Below are 22,500 nucleotides of genomic sequence, written 5' to 3' on the forward strand. Positions count from 1 at the left end.
GGGACTGGACGAGGGACTGGACGAGCGGCTGGACGAGCGGCTGGACGAGCGGCTGGACGAGGGACTGGACGAGGGACTGGACGAGGGACTGGACGAGCGACTGGACGAGCGGCTGGACGAGCGGCTGGACGAGCGGCTGGACGAGGGACTGGACGAGGGACTGGACGAGCGACTGGACGATGGACTGGACGAGCGACTGGACGATGGACTGGACGAGGGACTGGACGAGCGGCTGGACGAGCGGCTGGACGAGCGACTGGACGAGCGACTGGACGAGCGACTGGACGAGCGGCTGGACGAGCGGCTGGACGAGGGACTGGACGAGGGACTGGACGAGCGACTGGACGATGGACTGGACGAGCGACTGGACGATGGACTGGACGAGGGACTGGACGAGCGGCTGGACGAGCGGCTGGACGAGCGACTGGACGAGCGACTGGACGAGCGACTGGACGAGCGGCTGGACGAGCGACTGGACGATGGACTGGACGAGGGACTGGACGAGCGGCTGGATGAGCGACTGGACGAGCGACTGGACGAGCGACTGGACGAGCGACTGGACGAGCGACTGGACGAGGGACTGGACGAGGGACTGGACGAGCGACTGGACGAGCGGCTGGACGAGCGACTGGACGAGCGACTGGACGAGCGCCCGCTGAGGCGTGTCATCGATCAGAACACGCCGCTGAAAAAAGGCAGGATTAGAGCGTTTGTCTGCGGCTCCACCTTGAACCGTAATCCTGACCCGTGAGCGGCGCCGGCGGCAGATAGAGCGGGAGAAGGTTCCGGACCATCCATCACTTCCTCTCACACACACACACACACACACACTGGTGCAGGTGAGTCTTACCTTGTGTTCTGCCGGCCCAAGACTCATCCCCTGGTCTCAGAAGCAGCATGATGGTGACGGGTCCTCTCGCCCTCTCATAGCCTCGGACTGAGGGACGCCCAACTGTCCACACAGAGTCCAATTAGTCCCGGAGCGAGGACACACAACTGACCACACAACCGACGACACAACCGACGACACAACCGACCGCACAGATGCAACATATGAAGTCGTACATCAGTGTCATCACAATATTATGATTTAAACATGTTGAAACTTTTATTTTTAATCATTAAAATCAATCGTATTTGATATTTTCTGTATAAAAACATTTTAATTTGTTCAGTTTTTTCATTAAATTCAATTAAAAAATTATAAGATTTTCAACAAAACACAATTAAACTTTAATTTTTATATTTAATTTAAACCGTACCAATTTAAATATATATATTTGAGTCAATTCATAAGATTTATTTTGGAAATATTAAACTATGATCTAATTTTCAAATTTTATTTTAAAAAAATGAAACCGTAACTAATTATATTAATTCGTTTTTAAATGCTTGAAAATAAAATGAATTAAAAGACTAAATTAATATTTAAAAAATAAATATATATTTTACATACATAGTTCAATAATGATATTCCAATAACGTACAAGTACATGTTCTAAATTAACACAAATGTTACTTTTGTTGGATTTAATAATAAAATGATGGTGAAAAAGTTGTTTTGAATAATGTTTCAACTCCATTATTTAATAAAAACTCATTTAACAAAAACATTGAATTTAATTATTCACATGTCGATAAAAAAGTCAAAGTTTCAACATTTTAAATGTTAATTCTAATCATTAAATAAACATGAATTCCTGAGGAAACTAATCGTCGTCAGTCGAGCGTCAACATGGTGTGTTCAAGCGTGAGGTCACGTGACACGGTGGAGTCGCCTGATTGGCTCGTGTCAGAGCGTGTCGGGTGAACAGAGGTCGTCACCTGGACCGTCAGCGAGTCTCAAGGTCGTCGTGTGATGAACGTAAAGGCGAGACACGAGAGGATCTGGATCCACGTACAGATGTTCCGTGATTAACACTCGACCCGGATCACCGGGACCAGGATCAAAGGGAGACTCACAGTGTTCGGTAAAGCCCTCGACGGGTCAAGGGGGCCCCGGGCGGGTGATTGGGCTCCACGGGAGCGTCTTCAGCTCCCCTCAGGGAGTCGAGTCTGGAGGACCTGCAGGAGAAGACCAGAGTTTAGAAGCGAACGGTCTCGGTTTGTTCACTTTTAACTTTTTTACAGTAGAATTGAATCAGTTCGTGTCGACGAGGAAACTTCACTGAAACTATCGTCTTGACTTAAGTCAGTAAGTTAAGGTTATTTGTAAAGATCTTTCTAGACCAGGGTCACAAAGCGCTTAAAAAATCAAAAACAATACATGGTTAAAATCCTGAAAGAAACTGGCAGCCTGTGAAGAGATTTAAGAATCGGAGTAATGCGAGTTCTCCTACTAGAGCGGCTCAGAATTGTATTTCCACTTGTTTAAAACATCTAAAGATGTATTTGAACTTTTGCAAACTCATCATTTTTATACGAGGTGTGATCCCGATCACAGACCCGGTCGACCCGGACGGCTTCCGCGACGCTTTGCCGCCCAGCCGACCCATCAAAGCCTTCGACGCAGAGGTCGTCGACGTAGAACTTAAGTACCGTATCACTGCCGTCGCTAAATGGAGCAGAAAGGCATCGTGGGAGTTCACCGTTTATTGGCACCACAAGTGAGGCGGGTGTGATAATTAGTGTGTCACACTTTCTGCGACGGTTCATCTGTCGTTCAAGCTAATGATCCGTTCGTACCGGAGAGTGAAGGAGTGTTTCAGGTGCGGTGCCGTGTGCAAAACAGTCTGGGTTCAAGGCCAGGAGCCGGAGAAGATACCAAGAGATGGAAGGAGTCAAGACGACGATTCATGAGGTCGACTCAGACTCAGTTTCACCGTTTGTGTCCTCGAATCAAACGGATGGACGACATTTATTGTGTAGCTTCGGGGCGATTGTGCGACTCTGAACCCGACGATCTGGTCAAAACCACCACGAACACAAGTGAGGCTCGACCTATAAAGAAGGTCTCCAGGAGGACGGAGAAGTGACCAGTGAAGCGACCGTTTGATCCTTCAGAACACACACACACACACACACACACACACACACACGGACCAACACAATAAAGCCGCGCCGGCGTCGAGTCCTTCAATAAAAGCCGAGTCAGTTGTGCAATAAAAGCAGCAGCGGCGTCGATCCCTCATAAATGATACAAGATCTTCAAACGTGGCGTTTAAATCGTCTCCGTCTTCATCCAGCAACAGGCGCTCCGTCGACCCCATCACAGGAATAATAAATGGCGCCTAATAACGCCGGCGCCGCGTCCACCGGGGCGGCGGAGGGACGCGAGGTGGAGGCTCATGCTCGGCGAGGATGAATCATTCATGGAAATGTGTCGATGAATTATAAACACGTGTCTGCGGGGCAACAGATTGTTGCTTCATTTTTAATTCGCCGCCGGGCCTCGGATGCGCCTCCAGAACCACCTGCCACGTGTTCCCCTCGAACCGTCCCGCGAACAAGGGCGCTCGGAAGTCCCGTCTACTCGGGGAGGATCTCGCCGCGGCGTCGATGGCGTCCTCTTGATCAGCCCGGGATGAATTATGGAGCAGCCTCTTCGCATCGGATCATGACCCATATTCCGCTCGCTGCGAGTGACGGCGCTGCCAATAAAATGGAGACGCACTTTTCAAAGCGGCCTCCTCGGCCCACATAGACTTCCTGCTCCGACACTGATGGCTCTTTAGGATCCTCGGCTGCAGGATCGTCTCCTGACGGGTTCGGCCTTTGAAGATTTTCCTTCAGGAGCTCCGGAGAACCTTCTGCTCCAGCAGGTCCTCGTGGTCCTGAGAGTCCCACAGACTGGAGTCCTCAAGAGTGTCGGACCCTAGTGACAGTGTGTGAGGGCGTGTGAGGGCACGAGAAGGAGTGAGACATCTCAGGGCGTGTACGGGTGTGTGAGGGTGAGTGAGGGTGTGCAAGAGTGTGTGAGGGTGAGAAAGGGTGTGCAAGAGTGTGTGAGGGTGAGAAAGGGTGTGAGGGTGAGCGAGGGTGTGCAAGAGTGTGTGAGGGTGAGAAAGGGTGTGAGGGTGAGAAAGGGTGTGCAAGAGTGTGTGAGGGTGAGAAAGGGTGTGAGGGTGAGCGAGGGTGTGCAAGAGTGTGTGAGGGTGAGAAAGGGTGTGAGGGTGAGAAAGGGTGTGAGGGTGAGCGAGGGTGTGCAAGAGTGTGTGAGGGTGAGAAAGGGTGTGAGGGTGAGAAAGGGTGTGCAAGAGTGTGTGAGGGTGAGAAAGGGTGTGAGGGTGAGAAAGGGTGTGAGGGTGAGCGAGGGTGTGCAAGAGTGTGTGAGGGTGAGAAAGGGTGTGAGGGTGAGAAAGGGTGTGCAAGAGTGTTTGAGGGTGAGAAAGGGTGTGCAAGAGTGTGTTAGGGTGAGAAAGGGTGTGCAAGAGTGTGTGAGGGTGAGAAAGGGTGTGCAAGAGTGTGTTAGGGTGAGAAAGGGTGTGCAAGAGTGTGTGAGGGTGAGAAAGGGTGTGCAAGAGTGTGTTAGGGTGAGAAAGGGTGTGCAAGAGTGTGTTAGGGTGAGAAAGGGTGTGCAAGAGTGTTTGAGGGTGAGAAAGGGTTTGCAAGAGTGTGTGAGGGTGAGAAAGGGTGTGAGGGTGAGAAAGGGTGTGCAAGAGTGTGTTAGGGTGAGAAAGGGTGTGCAAGAGTGTGTGAGGGTGAGAAAGGGTGTGCAAGAGTGTGTTAGGGTGAGAAAGGGTGTGCAAGAGTGTGTGAGGGTGAGAAAGGGTGTGCAAGAGTGTGTTAGGGTGAGAAAGGGTGTGCAAGAGTGTGTTAGGGTGAGAAAGGGTGTGCAAGAGTGTGTTAGGGTGAGAAAGGGTGTGCAAGAGTGTGTGAGGGTGAGAAAGGGTGTGCAAGAGTGTGTGAGGGTGAGAAAGGGTGTGCAAGAGTGTGTTAGGGTGAGAAAGGGTGTGCAAGAGTGTGTGAGGGTGAGAAAGGGTGTGCAAGAGTGTGTTAGGGTGAGAAAGGGTGTGCAAGAGTGTGTTAGGGTGAGAAAGGGTGTGCAAGAGTGTGTTAGGGTGAGAAAGGGTGTGCAAGAGTGTGTGAGGGTGAGAAAGGGTGTGAGGGTGAGCGAGGGTGTGCAAGAGTGTGTGAGGGTGAGAAAGGGTGTGAGGGTGAGAAAGGGTGTGCAAGAGTGTGTGAGGGTGAGAAAGGGTGTGAGGGTGAGCGAGGGTGTGCAAGAGTGTGTGAGGGTGAGAAAGGGTGTGAGGGTGAGAAAGGGTGTGAGGGTGAGCGAGGGTGTGCAAGAGTGTGTGAGGGTGAGAAAGGGTGTGAGGGTGAGAAAGGGTGTGCAAGAGTGTGTTAGGGTGAGAAAGGGTGTGCAAGAGTGTGTGAGGGTGAGAAAGGGTGTGCAAGAGTGTGTTAGGGTGAGAAAGGGTGTGCAAGAGTGTGTGAGGGTGAGAAAGGGTGTGCAAGAGTGTGTTAGGGTGAGAAAGGGTGTGCAAGAGTGTGTTAGGGTGAGAAAGGGTGTGCAAGAGTGTGTTAGGGTGAGAAAGGGTGTGCAAGAGTGTGTGAGGGTGAGAAAGGGTGTGCAAGAGTGTGTGAGGGTGAGAAAGGGTGTGCAAGAGTGTGTTAGGGTGAGAAAGGGTGTGCAAGAGTGTGTGAGGGTGAGAAAGGGTGTGCAAGAGTGTGTTAGGGTGAGAAAGGGTGTGCAAGAGTGTGTTAGGGTGAGAAAGGGTGTGTAAGAGTGTTTGAGGGTGAGAAAGGGTTTGCAAGAGTGTGTGAGGGTGAGAAAGGGTGTGCAAGAGTGTGCAAGGTCACAGGAGGGACGACTGGAGGTAACAAGAGGTCACAAGAGGTCACAAGAGGTCACAAGAGGTCACAAGAGGTCACAGGAGGGACGTTCTTGTCTCTCATCAACAGACGGTAAAATTCCTTCCACGTTTCTGGAACATTTTTTTAAACGTTTTCTCTCCAAATAATCTTCAGAGCCGCTGAACAAACTCTGAAGCTCTGACCAGTTTGTTCCGGAGCTGAAGAGAACATCAGTTCTGGTCCGTCATCGATCCAACGGTCCAGCAGGAACCGGGTCTTTGTTCTGTTGCGTAACACGGTCTTTGTCCCGACGCCTCGTAGCTGCGGCGCTGGAGTGAAGGTTCTGATGTCGTGATGCACGCCATGAAACTTTAATTAAACATCAGGCCGTCGTTAAGAAGCTTTTGTAGCCACATTAGCGGCAGATTCTACAGGCTCTCATCTTTTATTCATCCCCTCATTTCTTCTCTTACGCTTTATTAACACCGGCCTCTGGATTCAGCTGCGATCTGTTGCCAGGCGAGCGTCGTGTCGTCAGGAGTTCAGTTTCTTCTGGTTCTGTCGACGGTTCGGTTCAAAATAAAACAAGTTCACTTCATTGCTTCACTTCCTGATGACTTTAATCGTCGTCCAAATACTTCTCTTAGTATACTAGAAGTTAGTATCATCAGGATAGAGTACGTACTAACTAGTAACTAGTCTTCCACAGATAGAATGTCTCAAATCAAACTCTGCTGCTACACACTAACAGGAAATGACACGACAGCTTCTTCTTCTACTACTATTTAAGGAGGATTTCAACCAGCTGTAGGAACACGATCGCCACCTGCTGGCAGCACGTTTGGTTAACTAGAGAGATCATTTCCAGAAAAATTGCAGTGTGAATGCTGGCCCTGCTGTGCAGTAGTAGAAGTATTAATGGAAGTTTTAGTGGAATTAGTAGTTAAAGTAGAAGAAGTGGAATTAGTAGTAAAAGTAGAACTAGTAGAATATTAAAAGTTTTAGTTAAATTAGTAGTAACATTAGAAGTAGTATTAGTATTAGAAGTAGTAGTAGAATTAGTAGTAAAAGTAGAAGTAGTATTAGTAGTAGTGGAAATAGTAGTAGAATAAGTAGTAAAAGTACAAGTAGTAGTAGAATAGTAGTGGAAGTAGTAGTAAAAGTATAAGTAGTACTAGTATTAGTAGTAGAAGTAGTATTTGAAGTAGTAGTAGAATTAGTAGTACAAGTAGAAGTAGTAGTAGTATTAGTAGTAGAAGTAGTATTGGAAGTAGTAGTAGAATTAGTAGTAAAAGTAGAAGTAGAAGTAGAAGTAGTAGTAGAATTAGTAGTAGTAGTAGAAGTAGTAGAAGTAGTAGTGGAAGTAGTAGTAGAATTAGTAGTAAAATTATAAGTAGTAGTATTATTAGAAGTAGAAGTAGTATTGGAAGTAGAAGTAGTATTGGAAGTAGTAGTAGAAGTAGTAGAAAAGGAAAAGTAGTAGTAGTATTAGTAGTAGAAGTAGTATTGGAAGTAGTAGTAGAATTAGTAGTAAAAGTATAAGAAGATTTCTCCCATTGAAATGAATGGGGTAGAAAAGTAGTAATAAAAGAAAGAGTGGAAGAGATAAAAGAAAGCTAGAACAAAGCCCGCATTTCGGAAACGAGCTGAATTGATAAAATAATGAACGGTTCAAATCGGATAAAATTTGTGGGAGGAGAAGCGGCACAAAGTACAGGTCAGAAGAAAACAGGATCTCAATTGTGTGATGAATATGCTTCCTAGCATTCACACAATGAATGCTTCCTAGCATTCACACAATGAATGCTTCCTAGCAATCACACAATAATGAGAAATATTGGAGAGATATTTACGCCGGTATCAGCGGCGAAGACGTGTCGTCCTCGTACTGCTGCCAAAAATACACCTGGAAGTATATGTAGTATATGTATATACATATATATATAAAGTAACTTATGAAGTGCGTCTCAATTCTAAGTGTGTGAAATGTAGTGCTCAATGTAGTGCTAAAAAACAAGTTCAAGTACGCAAATATGCGATTTGAGAGAAAGCTCAAGCGTATCCATCGACGCACGGCCGAGCCAATCAGATCGCTCAGAACGTGACGCACTCGGGTCACATGACCACCGTCGACATCCTCTCCCGTGACCTCGCGACGACCCGTGTGCTTCAAACGAACCACGAAAAACATTCAACTGAACCCGAAAATTGAGAAATATTTACTTTCATTTCGGTGACATTCCGCAGCCACACACTGTGTGTGTGCGTGTGTGTGTGTGTGTGTGTGTGTGTGTGTGCGTGTGTGCGTGCGTCTTTAATGTCGTCATAAATCTGGACGCGACTCTTGAATGAAAACCTTTTGTGTCGAACGTGTGTTTTATGGGTTTTTTTCACGATAAAAAACGACTCATTCGTCTCATGTTTGTCAGGAGAGCTGTCCAGGGTCCTGGATCAGGCTTTATTTAGATCTGCTCTGAAATAGATGTTTTGTTGATCTCAGGAGAGACGTTTGTCCAACAGTTTGTTTTAAAGTGTTCATGAAATCTTAATAATCATCAATAAAGTTTATTTATTCATCGGGTCCACGGGGACTGGATCTGGATCATCTGACGAGTAGAAGTTCACGTGCGTTCAGGGTCAGCAACTCTTCCCGAGTTCATTATATTCGTAAGGTTCAAAGGTCATCGTACAGCCCCAGAACCAGAGCTTTCCACCGATACCGGTGTCGTCCGGGTACGACCCAGGACTTCCGCAGCGATCGCCGTCCGAACCGATCTTTTCCATTCACTCGAGAACCGGACCCCGACGTAAGTCAAGGCTCCTCGTCATGAATTTAAAAAACTCTTCTCGGGCGCCGATGTTGGGGCGCGAAGACGTTGATGGACGAGCGCTCTCTCCGGCGCCGCTGATAGCAGCTAATCAGAGGGAGACGGGTCGGAGCCGCCGGGCGAGCGAGGGAGAGAGAGAGAGATTATATCCCATATTAATCATTCTTGGGAATAAAAGCAGATTAGAAGGATTGCGGAGAGAAAAGGGCAGTTAGTCGCCTCACGTGGATGACTTTATTGATCGCGCATTGATTTGATAGACTCCATGTTGGTTCGACCGCTTCATTATGACCGGCTGCTCTATCATGAGCGGCCGTTTCATTATGACCACCTGATCATGATGTGGCCTTACGTGATGTTGTTTGGTTATTATTTGATTTCCTAACGTCGTCCATTCTTTGTATTTTGTAAGTAAAACTACGATGATTTACTCTTTTTTATAGTTCATGGATTTTATGGATTATATGTTGTTTGGACTCACCTTTAGTTTTTCATGCAATTTATGTCGTTCCTCGACGACTTCAGGAGGTTTCATTTTATATACAAGTATTACATAATAAAGTATAAGTAGTCTTTAAGTATTTAGAATCTAAAAGTAAACATGTTTACGAGTAAATACATTTGTGGAACCGAGGATTCTCGTATTCATGTTAAAATACCTTTTTTAATCTGTATTTTTATATAATTTAGATTTTCTTTTCACTGAATTTATTACTTTTACACCGAAATTTCATTGAGAATATTTCTGCTCGGGTTGAATCGTTGAAGTATTTACACAATTTGAGTATTTTTGAGCCTATTTTTGTCCATTTCAAGCCTCCTTCGCTCACGTTCCTTGTGTTTCAAGACCTCGATTCGTCTCCCTTCGCTGGATCCGGTCCAGCGGGTCCAGCAGGTCCCGGTGAACTGAACCGAACAAGTACCGACTCCGGCTCTGAACCGTCAACAACACTTTCCGCCCTCGGCGAGAACACAACATACATAATTGAACGCACAACAGAGCGTGTCACCGACTCACCCTTCTCTTCGGCACCAGAACCTTCCGAGGGGAAACCGTCGGGATGCGAGAACCGGGTCCTTTAATCCCACGCGAGACTCAAATCCCGCTGAGCCTCGGCGGCGGGACGCGAGACCCTCGGCGGCGCTCCATCGAGAAAAAAGTGAGGGAAGTTCCAAAGAGTAATTCCACGGGAAAACGGCTAAATCCAGAAGGTCCTGACGGCGAGCCGCTCCATCCTCTGGACAGAAGAGGCGTTAGGTCTCCTTCGCGGAGGAGACGAGTGGACATGGAAGGAGACACCACCAGGAGATGAAGGTGAGAACTTCACGACGATGGATGGAGGGATGAGATGTCCTGCAGGTGACAGCTCTGAGCGACAGAAGAGAGAGAGAGAGAGAGAAAGAGAGAGAAGGCGGAGGAGTGATCGAACACTCCATCAATCCGCTCGCATGACAAAAAAAAAAAAAACAGGAAAGAACTGCGGAACCGACACGACGGGTCTGAGGTGAAGGCGGTCACATGGTGATGATGTCATGAGGAGGGTCTCCGTCAAGGTGTGTTTCGGAGACAAAAGACCTACCTACGAGAGCGAGGGATCGCCCCGAGATGCATGAGGGAGGAGATGGAAATCGAAAATCAGAAGTGGCCAAAGTTACCGGGGGGACGGCGAGTGCAGGAGGAGGGGGTTCGGCGGCGGCGGCGGCGAAGGATCAAAAATCAGAAATTGTTGAGCAGGTAGATGGCGAAGTAGATGAGCAGGCAGAGCAGCGACAGCGCCAGCAGGGGACACGGCAGCGCCCCCCCCAGCAGCGCGATGAGGAAGAAGAAGAACAGAAAACGGAAGAGGAAAGCGAATACTCCAGTGGCCTCCGTCGTCGCCGGTCTCGCCGTGGAAGGGGGGCTCGGCTCTCGCCAGCGGGTCCCCGTCCTCGCCCGCCTTCGCTCGTGGCTCGCCTCTGCCGCCCGGGATCACTGCCCATCCAGGAGAGAGAGAGAGAGGGGGGCGCAGGCGTTACCCCCTCAGGTCTGCCGCCGCTCGCACAGGTGACACATTGTTGCAGCCCAGGACCAGGAGTGAGGAGGCACCAGGGGGGGCCACAAGTCCAGCTCTCGCCGCCTCGCCAGATACTGAGCGCTCGCGCTCGCGCCTCCGCCCCTTGCACGCCGGAGGATGGGAGGGAAGAAGAGGTGGGCCCGCTCGCTGCATTAGTATTCATTGACAGAGTGTGAGATGCAGGAGAGGAGGGGGCGTCAGGAGAGGCGAGAGGGTCCAGGAACATCACCGGCGCTTCGGCGCGGCTGAGCGAGTGGCGCCTCCTGGTGGACGAATCATGGCATCGATCTAGAGGTTTGATTTAATTAAGTTTAATCATCATCTGAACAATGAATTGAATATTTTTAAAACAACATTTTTATACTCAATATAAAAGGGAACACGTTAAAGAATATTGACTTTACGAAATGTATTGTTTCATTACAAGAGTCTCAAACTATTACTTGTAAAAGAAATGTATTCATTCCGTTGTACAGAAATATATATATATATTCAATTAAAAAGGCTATGGATTAAATCTTTTGAATTTAGAATATTAATTTTTGGATTTACTTGAATTAAAATATAAATATGTAAAATAATGTATTCATTCTATTACACAGAAATATATATATTCAATTAAAATGGCAAAGAAATAAAATCTTCTGAATATTTTTTGGGGGATTTACTTAAATTAAAATATAAATATGTAGAATAAATGTATTCATTCTATTACACAGAAATATATATATATATATATTCAATAAAAAAGGCTACGAATTAAATCTTTTGAATTTAGGAATATTTATTTTTGGATTTACTTGAATTAAAATATAAATATGTAAAATAAATGTATTCATTCTATTACACAGAAATATATATATTCAATTAAAAAGGCTACAAAATAAAATCTTTTGAATTTAGAATATTTATTTTTGGATAATCTTGAATTCATATATAATATGTAAAATAAATGTATTTATTCTATTACAAAGAAATATATATATATATATACTGTATTCAATTATAATGGCTACAAAATAATATCTTTTGAATTTTGAATATTTATTTTTGGATTTACTTGAATTCAAATATGTAAAATAAATGTATTCATTATATTGTACAGAAATATATATATTCAATTAAAAAGGCCACGAAATAAAATCTTTTGAATTTAGAATATTTATTTTTGGATTTACTGGAATTAAAATATAAATATGTGAAATAAATGTATTTATTCTATTACACAGAAATATATATATATTCAATTAAAAAGGCTACGAAATAAAATCTTTTTAATTTAGAATATGTATTTTTGGATTTACTGGAATTAAAATATAAATATGTAAAAGAAATGTTTATTTCCATTTGAAAATATTGGATTTTTGAAATTAAATTGATACAAATAAACATTTCAATGTTTAAAAAAAACTGCATAATTTCAATAAAAACACTAAAGTACTTCCATGATGTTCTTTATTCTAAATGTATTACTGCATTGATTACATTTAAGAATAACAAACACACAAATAATAAACGTTTTACTGTGAATAATCAGTTATTTAAAATGTAAGAATTGGTAATAATTCTGATAATACACATAGTATTCTTTAATTAATGGAATATTTCGTATTTATACTGTACTTACATACTACATATTAAACTATAGAGCAGTGCAATAGTTTTTGTCTACAGTGACGTTAATGTACATATTTAATACATGATATAACATTATACTAATGTCTACATAGAATGTACAAACTGTATATTTTGTTCTACTTGTGTATATATAGATGTATATTGTATATATATTCACTTTCTTCAAACACAACTAAAAAGAAATGTATCCTTTGAGGATTAATAAAGTGTATCTGATTAATAAACAGTTACTACAGTCATTTAATTGGATGATTAACGTTAAAAACTTTTTATTTATTATTATTTAATTTTTTTTACTTTGATTTTTTAAATTGCTTTACGAGTCGTTTGACTGGACATCACAGGAGCTCAGTCATCGGGAAGACACTCGGACTAGATCTTGTCCCTCTCAGTTGGAGAATAAATAAATAAAGTGACATCAAAGTGATCTTATGTTAAAGTAAATCTGGTAAAGTTTGACTCTGATACAGCTCTACTCACGTCCATCACGCGGTCAGCTGCTGTCTCTTCACGCCGGACACTGCGGTGGACGAGCCTCAAGGGCAGAAGCTCCTCTTGGACGTCGCTCAAGAGTCTTGGCTCCTCGGTCAGTCCTGACCCGGTCGATGCGGCGATCAATCCCTGCAGGATTCATGAGACACGGGTCTTTGTAAACATTGTTAAATCCAGGGACGTGTCGCCCGAGCGCAGACTTGGCGTCCGTCGGTGCAGGAGTGCGGCGCCGCTCCACGCTCGCTGCAGGTTCTGATTAAAGAGCGTTTAGGTTTAATTAAATCACAGCGAGTCTCTGCATCGACGAGGAGGAGGATTCTGTGGCTTTTGAAGACGTGTTTGACACAAAATCACTTTTGAACCCATGGATAAAAGAGCTTATTGTAGGTAAGTAAGTAATATGTGTAGAGCTTTTCCAGACCAGGGTCACAAAGCGCTTAAACAATCAAAACAATACTCAATAAAGTATATACTTAAAAGGTCAAGATAACACCGAGACAAACACAAACGGCAGATCTGTTGTGTGGAGTCCCTCAAGGTTCTGTTCTGGGTCCTTTATTGTTTTTGCTGTGGGTCAGTCTGTGAAACTGAGCCTGAGAAACCTGGGTGTTGTATTTGATAAAGACATGTCTCTTGTTCAACACTGAAGAAAACTGACCAGAAACTGTTTCCTTCAACTGAGAAAAATCTCTAAACTTAGGAAAATGTTGTCACAACATGATCTGGATCTTATAATCCATGCGTTTGTTTCTTCTCGTCTGGACTATTGTAACAGTTTGTTTTCATGTCTAAACAAGAAGGATCGTCTCGCCTGCAGTTCATACAAAACTCTGCAGCCAGAATTCTGAGCCGCTCTAGTAGAAGAACTCACATTTCTCCGGTCCTTAAAACTCTTCACTGGCTTCCAGTTTCTTTCAGGATCAACTGTAAAATTCTGGTTCTTACTTTCAGATCTATTCATGGTCAGATCTTCCATCAGTGATCTGATCCAGACTTACACCCCAGCTTGGGCTCTGAGGTCTGTGGATCAGAATCTACTGATGGTTCCTGAACACGGCTCAGGACCAGAGGAGAGAAATCCTTCCAGACTGTTGCTCCTAAGCTTTGGAACGATCTTCTCTCTCTTTGCTCTTGATGATCTACTGACTCCTTTAAGAAACATCTGTGTTTGATGATCTACTGACTCCTTTAAGAAACATCTTAAGACGTTTCTATTTGTTCAGGCTTTTCCTTGATTTTCTGGAACTCCTGTTGTGTTATCAGTTTTATCTTGACCTTTAAAGTATATACTTTGAGTATTGTTTTGATTGTTTAAGCGCTTTGTGACCCTGGTCTGGAAAAGCGCTATACAAATAAAAATTACTTACTTACTTACAAGAGTCTCAGAGAATCAAGGAAAAGCTCAAATAAAATATGTTTCTTAAGGAGTCAGTAGATCATCAAACACAGACATGGTTGCTCCTAAGCAACAGTCTGGAAGGATTTCTCTCCTCTGGTCCTGAACCGTGTTCAGGAACCATCAGTAGATTCTGATCCACAGACCTCAGAGCCCGAGCTGGGGTGTAAGTCTGGATCAGATCACTGATGGAAGGTCTGACCATGAATAGATCTGAAAGTAAGAAACAGAATTTTAAAGTTGATCCTGAAAGAAACTAGTTAAGAGTTTGAAGGAGAAATGTGAGTTCTTCTACTAGAGCGGCTCGGAATTCTGGCTGCAGAGTTTTGTATGAACTGCAGGCGAGACACATCCTTCTTGAGTTTTATTATTTTACCTTTTAATTATTAGATTTATAAAGATGATTAATGAAGATGTATTCGTGAGTTAATCATTTTTGCTACTGAGGATTATTTTTGTAATATTATTTCTTATTTTATTTCAATGTTTAATATGTTCAAATTCATGTTAACGTTTCTTTAAATTACTCTCATTCACTTTATTTCTAAAATGGACGATTTCCCACTGGGTTAGAGACGTGAAAATAGTTATTTTTAGAATATTTTCTAGGGTTAAATTGTTTTAGTTCTTAGTTTTGAAGTCGTTTAACTAATCCTTCATTTTGTGTTTAATCTCCTCTAATATTTATATCATTATTTCTAGAAGTTTCTGCTCATTTTAGCGTCAAAAACACTGTCAATCACTATTAAAAACTCAAATTATGTTATTTTCTACTTTTCCATGGACTTACCTGTGACTTGTAACCGCTGCACACCTGTGGTGTTTCCTCAGTTCGATCCATGTCGTCGTTTATCAAAGATATTTATCGATCATCGCCAGACACACTCCTGTCGTTAGCATGTTTGTTAGCCTGAGTAATGCTAATTAGCTTTCAGGAGATACATTTTTTTTATTTACTCTTTTTTAATTTTTTTAAATCTAATCCTCCACATCATGGCTTTAAAGCTACGGAAACTAAATTAAATGTTCAAATAATTGTTGAAGAATCAATACCTGCGTCGCACAATCCCGTGACGTCACGACGTTCTACAGGTGCCGATCGATTAATTGATTTTTGATCGGTCAAATAATACCGATGACATTTTTTTTATTTATACTTCCAGTAAAACTTTGAGTTTATTTGTCGATGTTTTAATCAAAAATATAACGAGTTAAATTAATTAATTGAATTGAATCGGGAAGAAGTGGTGACATCGCCATCTAGAGGCGAACCTCTGACATTGCACCAGAGATGGCAGCCGTGTCGTCTCCTCTGCGCGTCTGTAGAGGAATCATCCGAGAACTTCGAGCGGCTCACGGACAGCAGTACCGACGCTCTCTCGCCTACAACTATGTCATGAGTCAGTTCCGTAAGAACGCGGTGAGTTTGTGTCACAAACCGTTATGTTGTTGACATTAGCATGTGTGGCTAACAACACGACGAGAACGAGCTTCTCGCGTTTAAACCTCGATTTATTGATGACGTCAAACATCAATATTGAATATAAATGTTTGATTAAAGTTGTCTTGTGCAGGTAAACTACGTTTTTAAATGACAACGTGTACAATGATGCACAAGGGCATACAGGTGAGCTAGCTGACGTTAGCAATACTAGCTAGGCTAACGTGTGAGAACTAGACACAAATCATAAGAATTTACGTTTAAAAAAAACTGTAAAATAAAATTTTAAAAAAGTAGCTTTTAAATCATTAAAACGTGGTTCCACTTGGCAATAATTCCATGAACTTCCCATTGATTCAATTGAAAGTTATACTTTATTTATTTTTTATTTCCATACGCTTTCTCCAGTGACACGTTGAGGCTCGATTTATTTATTTATTTTTCTTGTATCGAGAAAAAGCATAAATGTGTCAAAAATGTTTCCCTGAGTTTAAAGTTTTAGTGTCGCTTGAGGAGTTTGTTTCGGTTTCCACGCATGCGCTGAGGGTTCTTGGACTCTAGGTGTCGCTGTGTTCACAGACGCAAACGTAGGCTGTGAATAAAAATGAATAATAATAGTATTTTGTGGGAGAAGGAAAAAAAAACATGAAGTTGAAATGAATACAAATATCTTCTTTATCAACAAGACTTCAAAGGTTTCATCTGATCTTTTTATTTACATGTCTTTATAAATCCATAGGTAACAAAAATAAATACATTTTATTTAAATGGATTCTGGAAACTAAGAAATAAACTAAATATAGTTAATAATGTTGTGCGACGTTCACTTCTTATCCGACATCTACTGTCGTGTTCGGATACAAATAAAGGTTTAATTCAAACCTAAGACGTGTAAATAAAAACACTCAAAGTGTGTTGCTAGGATACAATCTTTTGCTCCATCATTAAATCTAACGTCTTGACTGTTTCCTCCGCCGCCGAGGCACCTGTGCAGGCGTCCCCGTCCGGGCGGCGAGCTCCGGCCGGCGCTGCCGCACCAGTGAGGCGTGAGCGTTCTGAAAGCGTATCGGCTCAGAGCTCCATTACTTCTGCTCCAGAGTGCAGCGCTCCGGTCACATGATGTGCAGTCACTGATGCGGCTCGCGGCCACGCTTGTCACTGCGCGTTTGTCTTGGCCGGCGAGGTCGCCCCGCGGGCCCCCCCGCGACGTATATGCGAGCCCCCCTGCTATAAGGGACTCGACCCGACGCCCACTGTCCATCCCTCGCCGCCCGCGGCGACGGAGGGGCGCCCGGGTGGGAAAGTCTCTGGTCTTGCGTAACAGTTGTTTACTTCATGTGTCAACAGATCTGCCGTCACTCGAACGTAAACATCTTGGGAAAATATTCCTTTTTACGGAGAGAAGAACTGACAACATATGAGCTTATTTCTAAAAATAACATTTAATTCTCGACAAAAAATCGTCAACTGTCCTTTATTTTCCTGCCCTTGTGAAGTCACTTGAAAAATGTTTCGTTTTGTGGTTAATTAACTGTTTATATTTGTTTTAATTCTATTTCTGTTAAAACCATTTAAATGATCTAATTATTGTTAATTATGCTTATGTTTTTTTTTTCATGGTAATTGTATAATTAAATGTTTCTCTTTACAATGTTTGTAATATTTAATAACCTTTTAGATAATAATAATGATTTATTTTATTTATATGTCAACAATATATTTCAACTTAATTATATTTGAAATATAAACCATTTTAAATCTTAAATTAAAATATGATTGTTTTTATAATCTTGTTTTAAAAAAAAAACGTTCATACAAAGTTAATAATTTGAGATTAAAATGTCATTTTTATCCTCGTTTATCTTTATTTTCTTTATATTTCAGCTGATATTGTAAAGTTTACTTTTTAGTCTTTCGCACAAAGACTTCAGATCTTGAAGATTAAATATTTAACATCATCCAGAGTTTGGCTGTGAAAAGAAACAATAAAATATATTGAAATATTGGAAGGAAACTGCGAATAAATGAGTGAAAAAACAAGAGATTTATGACTATTTTCTCTGGCAGGTGACGGGCGACAGGTACTGCCGCGCCCAGCAGGAGGCGCTCCACTCCTCGCACACCTACCTGTGTCTCCTGGCCTCCACCCGGAACCACCAGATCCTGCACGACCAGTACCACGGCCGGGGCGAGCGCAGCCGCGAGCAGACGGCGGCGCTGGTCGGGCTGCGCCTGCCCTCGCAGCCGGGGGGGAAGGGCTGGGAGAAGTGAGAGACGTGGAGCGGAGCACGAGGACATTTGATGCTTTCATTACCCAGAAGTCTTTGCCTTGACCACAATAAAGTGTTTTTGTTTTTTTGACACGTGTGTCTCTCGACGTTCCTGAGCCAGAGTGCGGTGGTAGCTTGTTGATTCGGGTCCCCGGTGGGTTTCGGATCAGACCTCCTGGTCCCGGTCTACATGTAAGGATGCTGAGCGAGGACCAGGAGGTCGGACTCACGCGGACCAGGACTCGTGAAGGTAACGGGCCGTGAAGATCCGGGCGCTGGCTGTCAACGCGATGTCCCACTTCTGCTGGAACTGAAGGTTTGGAGGTGAAAAGGGCGAAAGGAGAGAGCGTTCGGGGGAGGAGGGGGAGGGTCGGGGGAGGAGGGGGAGGAGACTCTGGACAGCGAGCGCTGATGTCTCGACTCACAGCAGAGACGACGCTCGCCTCCCAGGACACGACTGTGAGAGTCTCGGCTCGAGATGTTCGGGATGATCAAGAACTCCCTCTTCGGGAGCACGGAGGAGACGGAATACAAACTCCTCAGCACCGAGACCAAGGTGAGAGTCACTGTCTCACTCTTCTGCCGTCTCACACCGTTCATGTCTCACTTTTTCTGTCTCGCTTTCCTACTCTTTCACTCTACAGTGGGGGTTTTTTCTGGTTGTCTCACTCTCGTACAGTATCACTCTTTGGGTGTGTTTCACCCTTAAAGTGTTCTTTTGGTGTCTCACTCATCTACTGCCCTACTCTCTAAAATGGTGAGATAGAAGAGTGAGACAGCAGAAGAGTCATATAGTGGAAGAGTAAAAAACTGGGAAAAAATATCCATTTATCCATGTTTCTCACTCTTCTGCTATCTCGGTATTTTAGTGTCTCACTCTTCTGCTATCTTAATATTCTAGTATCTCACTCTTCTGCTATCTTAATATTCTAGTATCTCACTCTTCTGCTATCTCAGTATTTTAGTGTCTCACTCTTCTGCTATCTAAATATTATAGTATCTCACTCTTTTTCTATCTAACTATTTAAGTGTCTCACTCTTCTGCTATCTTAATATTCTAGTATCTCACTCTTCTGCTATCTCAGTATTTTAGTGTCTCACTCTTCTGCTATCTAAATATTATAGTATCTCACTCTTTTTCTATCTAACTATTTAAGTGTCTCACTCTTCTGCTATCTTAATATTCTAGTACCTCACTCTTCTGCTATCTCAGTATTTTAGTGTCTCACTCTTCTGCTATCTCACTATTTAAGTGTCTCACTCTTCTGCTATCTCACTATTGTAGTGTCTCACTCTTCTGCTATCTTAATATTCTAGTATCTCAATCTTCTTCTATCTCACTATTTTAGTGTCTCACTCTTCTGTTATCTCACTATTTTAGTGTGTCACTCTTCTGCTATCTCACTATTTAAGTGTCTCACTCTGCTATCTCACTACTTTAGTGCTTCACTCTTCTTTTGTGTCACTATTTTAGTGTCTCACTCTTCTGCCATCTCAATATTGTAGAATCTCACTATTTTTCTATCTAACTATTTAAGTGTCTCACTCTTCTGCTATCGTAATATTCTAGTATCTCAATCTTCTTCTATCTCACTATTTTAGTGTCTCACTCTTCTGCTATCGTAATATTCTAGTATCTCAATCTTCTTCTATCTCACTATTTTAGTGTCTCACTCTTCTGTTATCTCACTATTTTAGTGTCTCACTCTTCTGCTATCTCACTATTTTAGTGTCTCACTTTTCTGCTATCTCACTACTTTAGTGTCTCACTCTTCTGCTATCTCACTAATTTAGTGTCTCACTCTTCTGCTATCACACTACTTTAGTGTCTCACTTTTCTGTTATGTCACTACTTGAGTGTCTCACTCTTCTGCTATCTCACTATTTAAGTGTCTCACTCTTTTTCTATCTAACTACTTTAGTGCCTCACTCTTCTTTTATGTCACTATTTTAGTGTCTCACTTTTCTACTATCTCACTATTTTAGTGTCTCACTCATTTGCCATCTTATTATTTTAGTGTTTCACTCTTTTAGTATTTCACTACTTTAGTGTCTCACTCTTTTTTCATCTAACTATTTTAGTGTTTTACTCTTCTGCTGTCTCACTATTTTAGTGGCTTACTACTTTGGTGTCTCACTCTTCTGCTGTTTTTACCACCTGTGTGTATGTGACTAAATATTGATGTTGTGTGTTTACTGTATGTCTTGTGTTTGTTCACTCACGTGTGATGTTGTGTTAAAGTGGTGTGTGTGTGTGTGTGTGTGTGTGTGTGGGGGGGGGGGGTGTGTGTGTGTGTGTGTGTGTGTGTGTGTGTGTGTGTGTGTGTGTACATGTTTTATAAAACACTTTTCTGTCTCTTTCTGTATTTGAATATTTGTGTTTGTATTAACATTGTAAAACTACGTGTGTGTGTAATAACACACATGTAACAAGTGTGTTCCAGTGAGGGTGTGTTGTTTCATGTTGTGCGTCATCTTGTGTGTCATGGTTGACATTTTATTCTTTTCTGAGGTGAAAGACCAGGTTTTACTATCAGAGACTCGTCCGGGCCCCTCCCCGAGTAGCTGGGACGTGCTCCCGCGACCCTGAACCAGATGAACGCAGTGGCATCATTGTCAGTACATCAGGCGCTCCGGGCCTCGGGTCGGCGCTGATTGAGTTTCCTGCTGCAAACCAGATTAAACGTCATCGCGAGTCTGTTCCTCGGAGTCGCGGTGAGACGGTAACGTGGTTACGGCGTGGACCAGAGAATATCGGGTCGAGAGATCGCCTCCCTCTCTCTCTCTCGCTCTCTCTCTCTCCCTCTCTCCCTCTCTCCCTCTCTCCCTCTCTTTGTGCTCGAGTGTCCGGCCCCGGGGTTCTGGCTACCTGACCCGGTTCTGGAGAGAGAGTCCGGTGAAGCGTGTGTGAGCTCAGATTCCTGCTGTGATCCACTGACCAGCTGAGGTGACACTAGAGCCTGATGTCAGAGGGGGGGGTGAGGAGGGTGAGGAGGGTGAGGAGGGTGAGGAGGGGTGAGGAGGGTGAGGAGGGTGAGGAGGGTGAGGAGGGTGAGGAGGGGTGAGGAGGGGTGAGGAGGGTGAGGAGGGTGAGGAGGGGTGAGGAGGGTGAGGAGGGATGAGGAGGGTGAGGAGGGGTGAGGAGGGATGAGGAGGGGTGAGGAGGGGTGAGGAGGGGTGAGGAGGGGTGAGGAGGGGTGAGGAGGGTGAGGAGGGTGAGGGGGGTGAGGAGGGTGAGGGAGGGTGAGGAGGGTGAGGAGGGGTGAGGAGGGGTGAGGAGGGGTGAGGAGGGTGAGGAGGGGTGAGGAGGGGTGAGGAGGGTGAGGAGGGGTGAGGAGGGGTGAGGAGGGGTGAGGAGGGTGAGGAGGGGTGAGGAGGGTGAGGAGGGTGAGGAGGGGTGAGGAGGGGTGAGGAGGGGTGACCTACACATGTCCTCAGCCCCCCAAAGACCCTCCTCCCAATTAGGTTTTTAACAAGCGCTGACCTCGGCATCTGACACTCTGCTGACCAATCACAGAGCTCCGAGGCGACACCTGACCCACTTCATCTGCTGTTCCAGGGTCAGATCTGAGGTCACGAGTCCAGAACGGACCTGAGACTAAATCATGTTTTTTTTATATATAGTTTATACTTCGATACATTGTTATTCAAATAAAATCATTCGATTATTTGAATTAAGAAAATATATTCGTGGAGTTTGTTCATCTTTGTGTTGCCATTAAACCTCCGGCCTCTAGATGGCAGCAGTCGCTACGTCCTCCGCAGCCAAAGGAACAATTGAATCCTGGAGATGACTGGGGATGAGAGGATACAGTGACTCCAGCAGCTTTTAAAGCTGATGTTTGGTCTGATCTCTATCGTCATATTATTATCTCTGTTACTCCGAAGGATTCTCTCTTGACGTCCTTCATCCCTCGTTCATCGTTTCGACTATAATTTAGATTTAATTTAATCTAAAAATAACTGAACAGACAGACAAACAGACAGGTGAGCGGACAGGTGAACAGACAGACAGACAGATTAACAGACAGGTGAACGGACAGGTGAGCAAACATATTAACAGACAGGTGAACAGACAGGTGAGCAGACATATTAACAGACAGATTAACAGACAGGTGAACAGACAGGTGAAAAGACAAACGGAAAGGTGAACAGACAGACAGATTAACAAACGGGTGAAAAGACAGATAAACAGACATGTGAACGGACAGATAAACAGACCGGTGAACACACAATGAAACAGACAGGTGAGCAGACAGGTGAGCAGACATATTAACAGACAGGTGAACGGACGGGTGAACGGACAGGTGAGCAGACAGGTGAGCAGACAGATAAACATTCAGGTGAACAGACAAACAGACCGGTGAACAGACAAACAGACAGGTGAGCAGACAGGTGAGCAGACAGGTGGACAGACAAACAGACCGGTGAACAGACAAACAGACAGGTGAGCAGACAGGTGAGCAGACAGGTGGACAGACAGGTGAGCAGACAGGTGAACAGACAAACAGACAGGTGAGCAGACAGGTGAGCAGACAGGTGGACAGACAGGTGGACAGACAGGTGGACAGACAGGTGAGCAGACAGGTGAACAGACAAACAGACAGGTGAGCAGACAAACAGACAGGTGAGCAGACAGATAAAC

At 44.0% G+C, this 22,500-nt stretch overlaps 3 protein-coding genes across 3 annotated transcripts in view; 2 read left to right on the forward strand and 1 right to left on the reverse strand.

The window, feature by feature from the left end:
* Positions 1–12,812, reverse strand: part of grin2ba (glutamate receptor, ionotropic, N-methyl D-aspartate 2B, genome duplicate a) — a gene marked incomplete in the record, with an annotated part of 101,013 nt that extends 88,201 nt beyond the window's left edge. Inside the window, 5 exon segments of the mRNA XM_087809912.1 lie at positions 851–952; positions 1,963–2,064; positions 9,583–9,802; positions 10,145–10,906; positions 12,737–12,812. Coding sequence (XP_087666038.1) covers positions 851–877 — 27 coding nt within the window.
* A 2,612-nt stretch (positions 12,813–15,424) lies between these two features.
* Positions 15,425–17,946, forward strand: fmc1 (formation of mitochondrial complex V assembly factor 1). Its single transcript, XM_087809432.1, has 2 exons — positions 15,425–15,564; positions 17,653–17,946. The coding sequence occupies exons 1-2, from the start codon at positions 15,436–15,438 to the stop codon at positions 17,854–17,856; spliced, it is 333 nt and encodes a 110-aa protein (XP_087665558.1). The 5' UTR covers positions 15,425–15,435; the 3' UTR covers positions 17,857–17,946.
* Positions 17,947–18,333: 387 nt separating this feature from the next.
* LOC148064616 (heme-binding protein 1-like) overlaps positions 18,334–22,500 on the forward strand; it is an 8,950-nt gene continuing 4,783 nt past the window's right edge. The window contains exon 1 of the mRNA XM_087809818.1: positions 18,334–18,411. Within this exon, the coding sequence (XP_087665944.1) occupies positions 18,334–18,411 (78 nt within the window). The remainder of the gene's footprint in view (positions 18,412–22,500) is intronic.

This window comes from Callionymus lyra, chromosome 15, assembly GCF_982586985.1.
Source record: "Callionymus lyra chromosome 15, fCalLyr1.hap1.1, whole genome shotgun sequence".
NCBI lineage: Eukaryota > Metazoa > Chordata > Actinopteri > Syngnathiformes > Callionymidae > Callionymus > Callionymus lyra.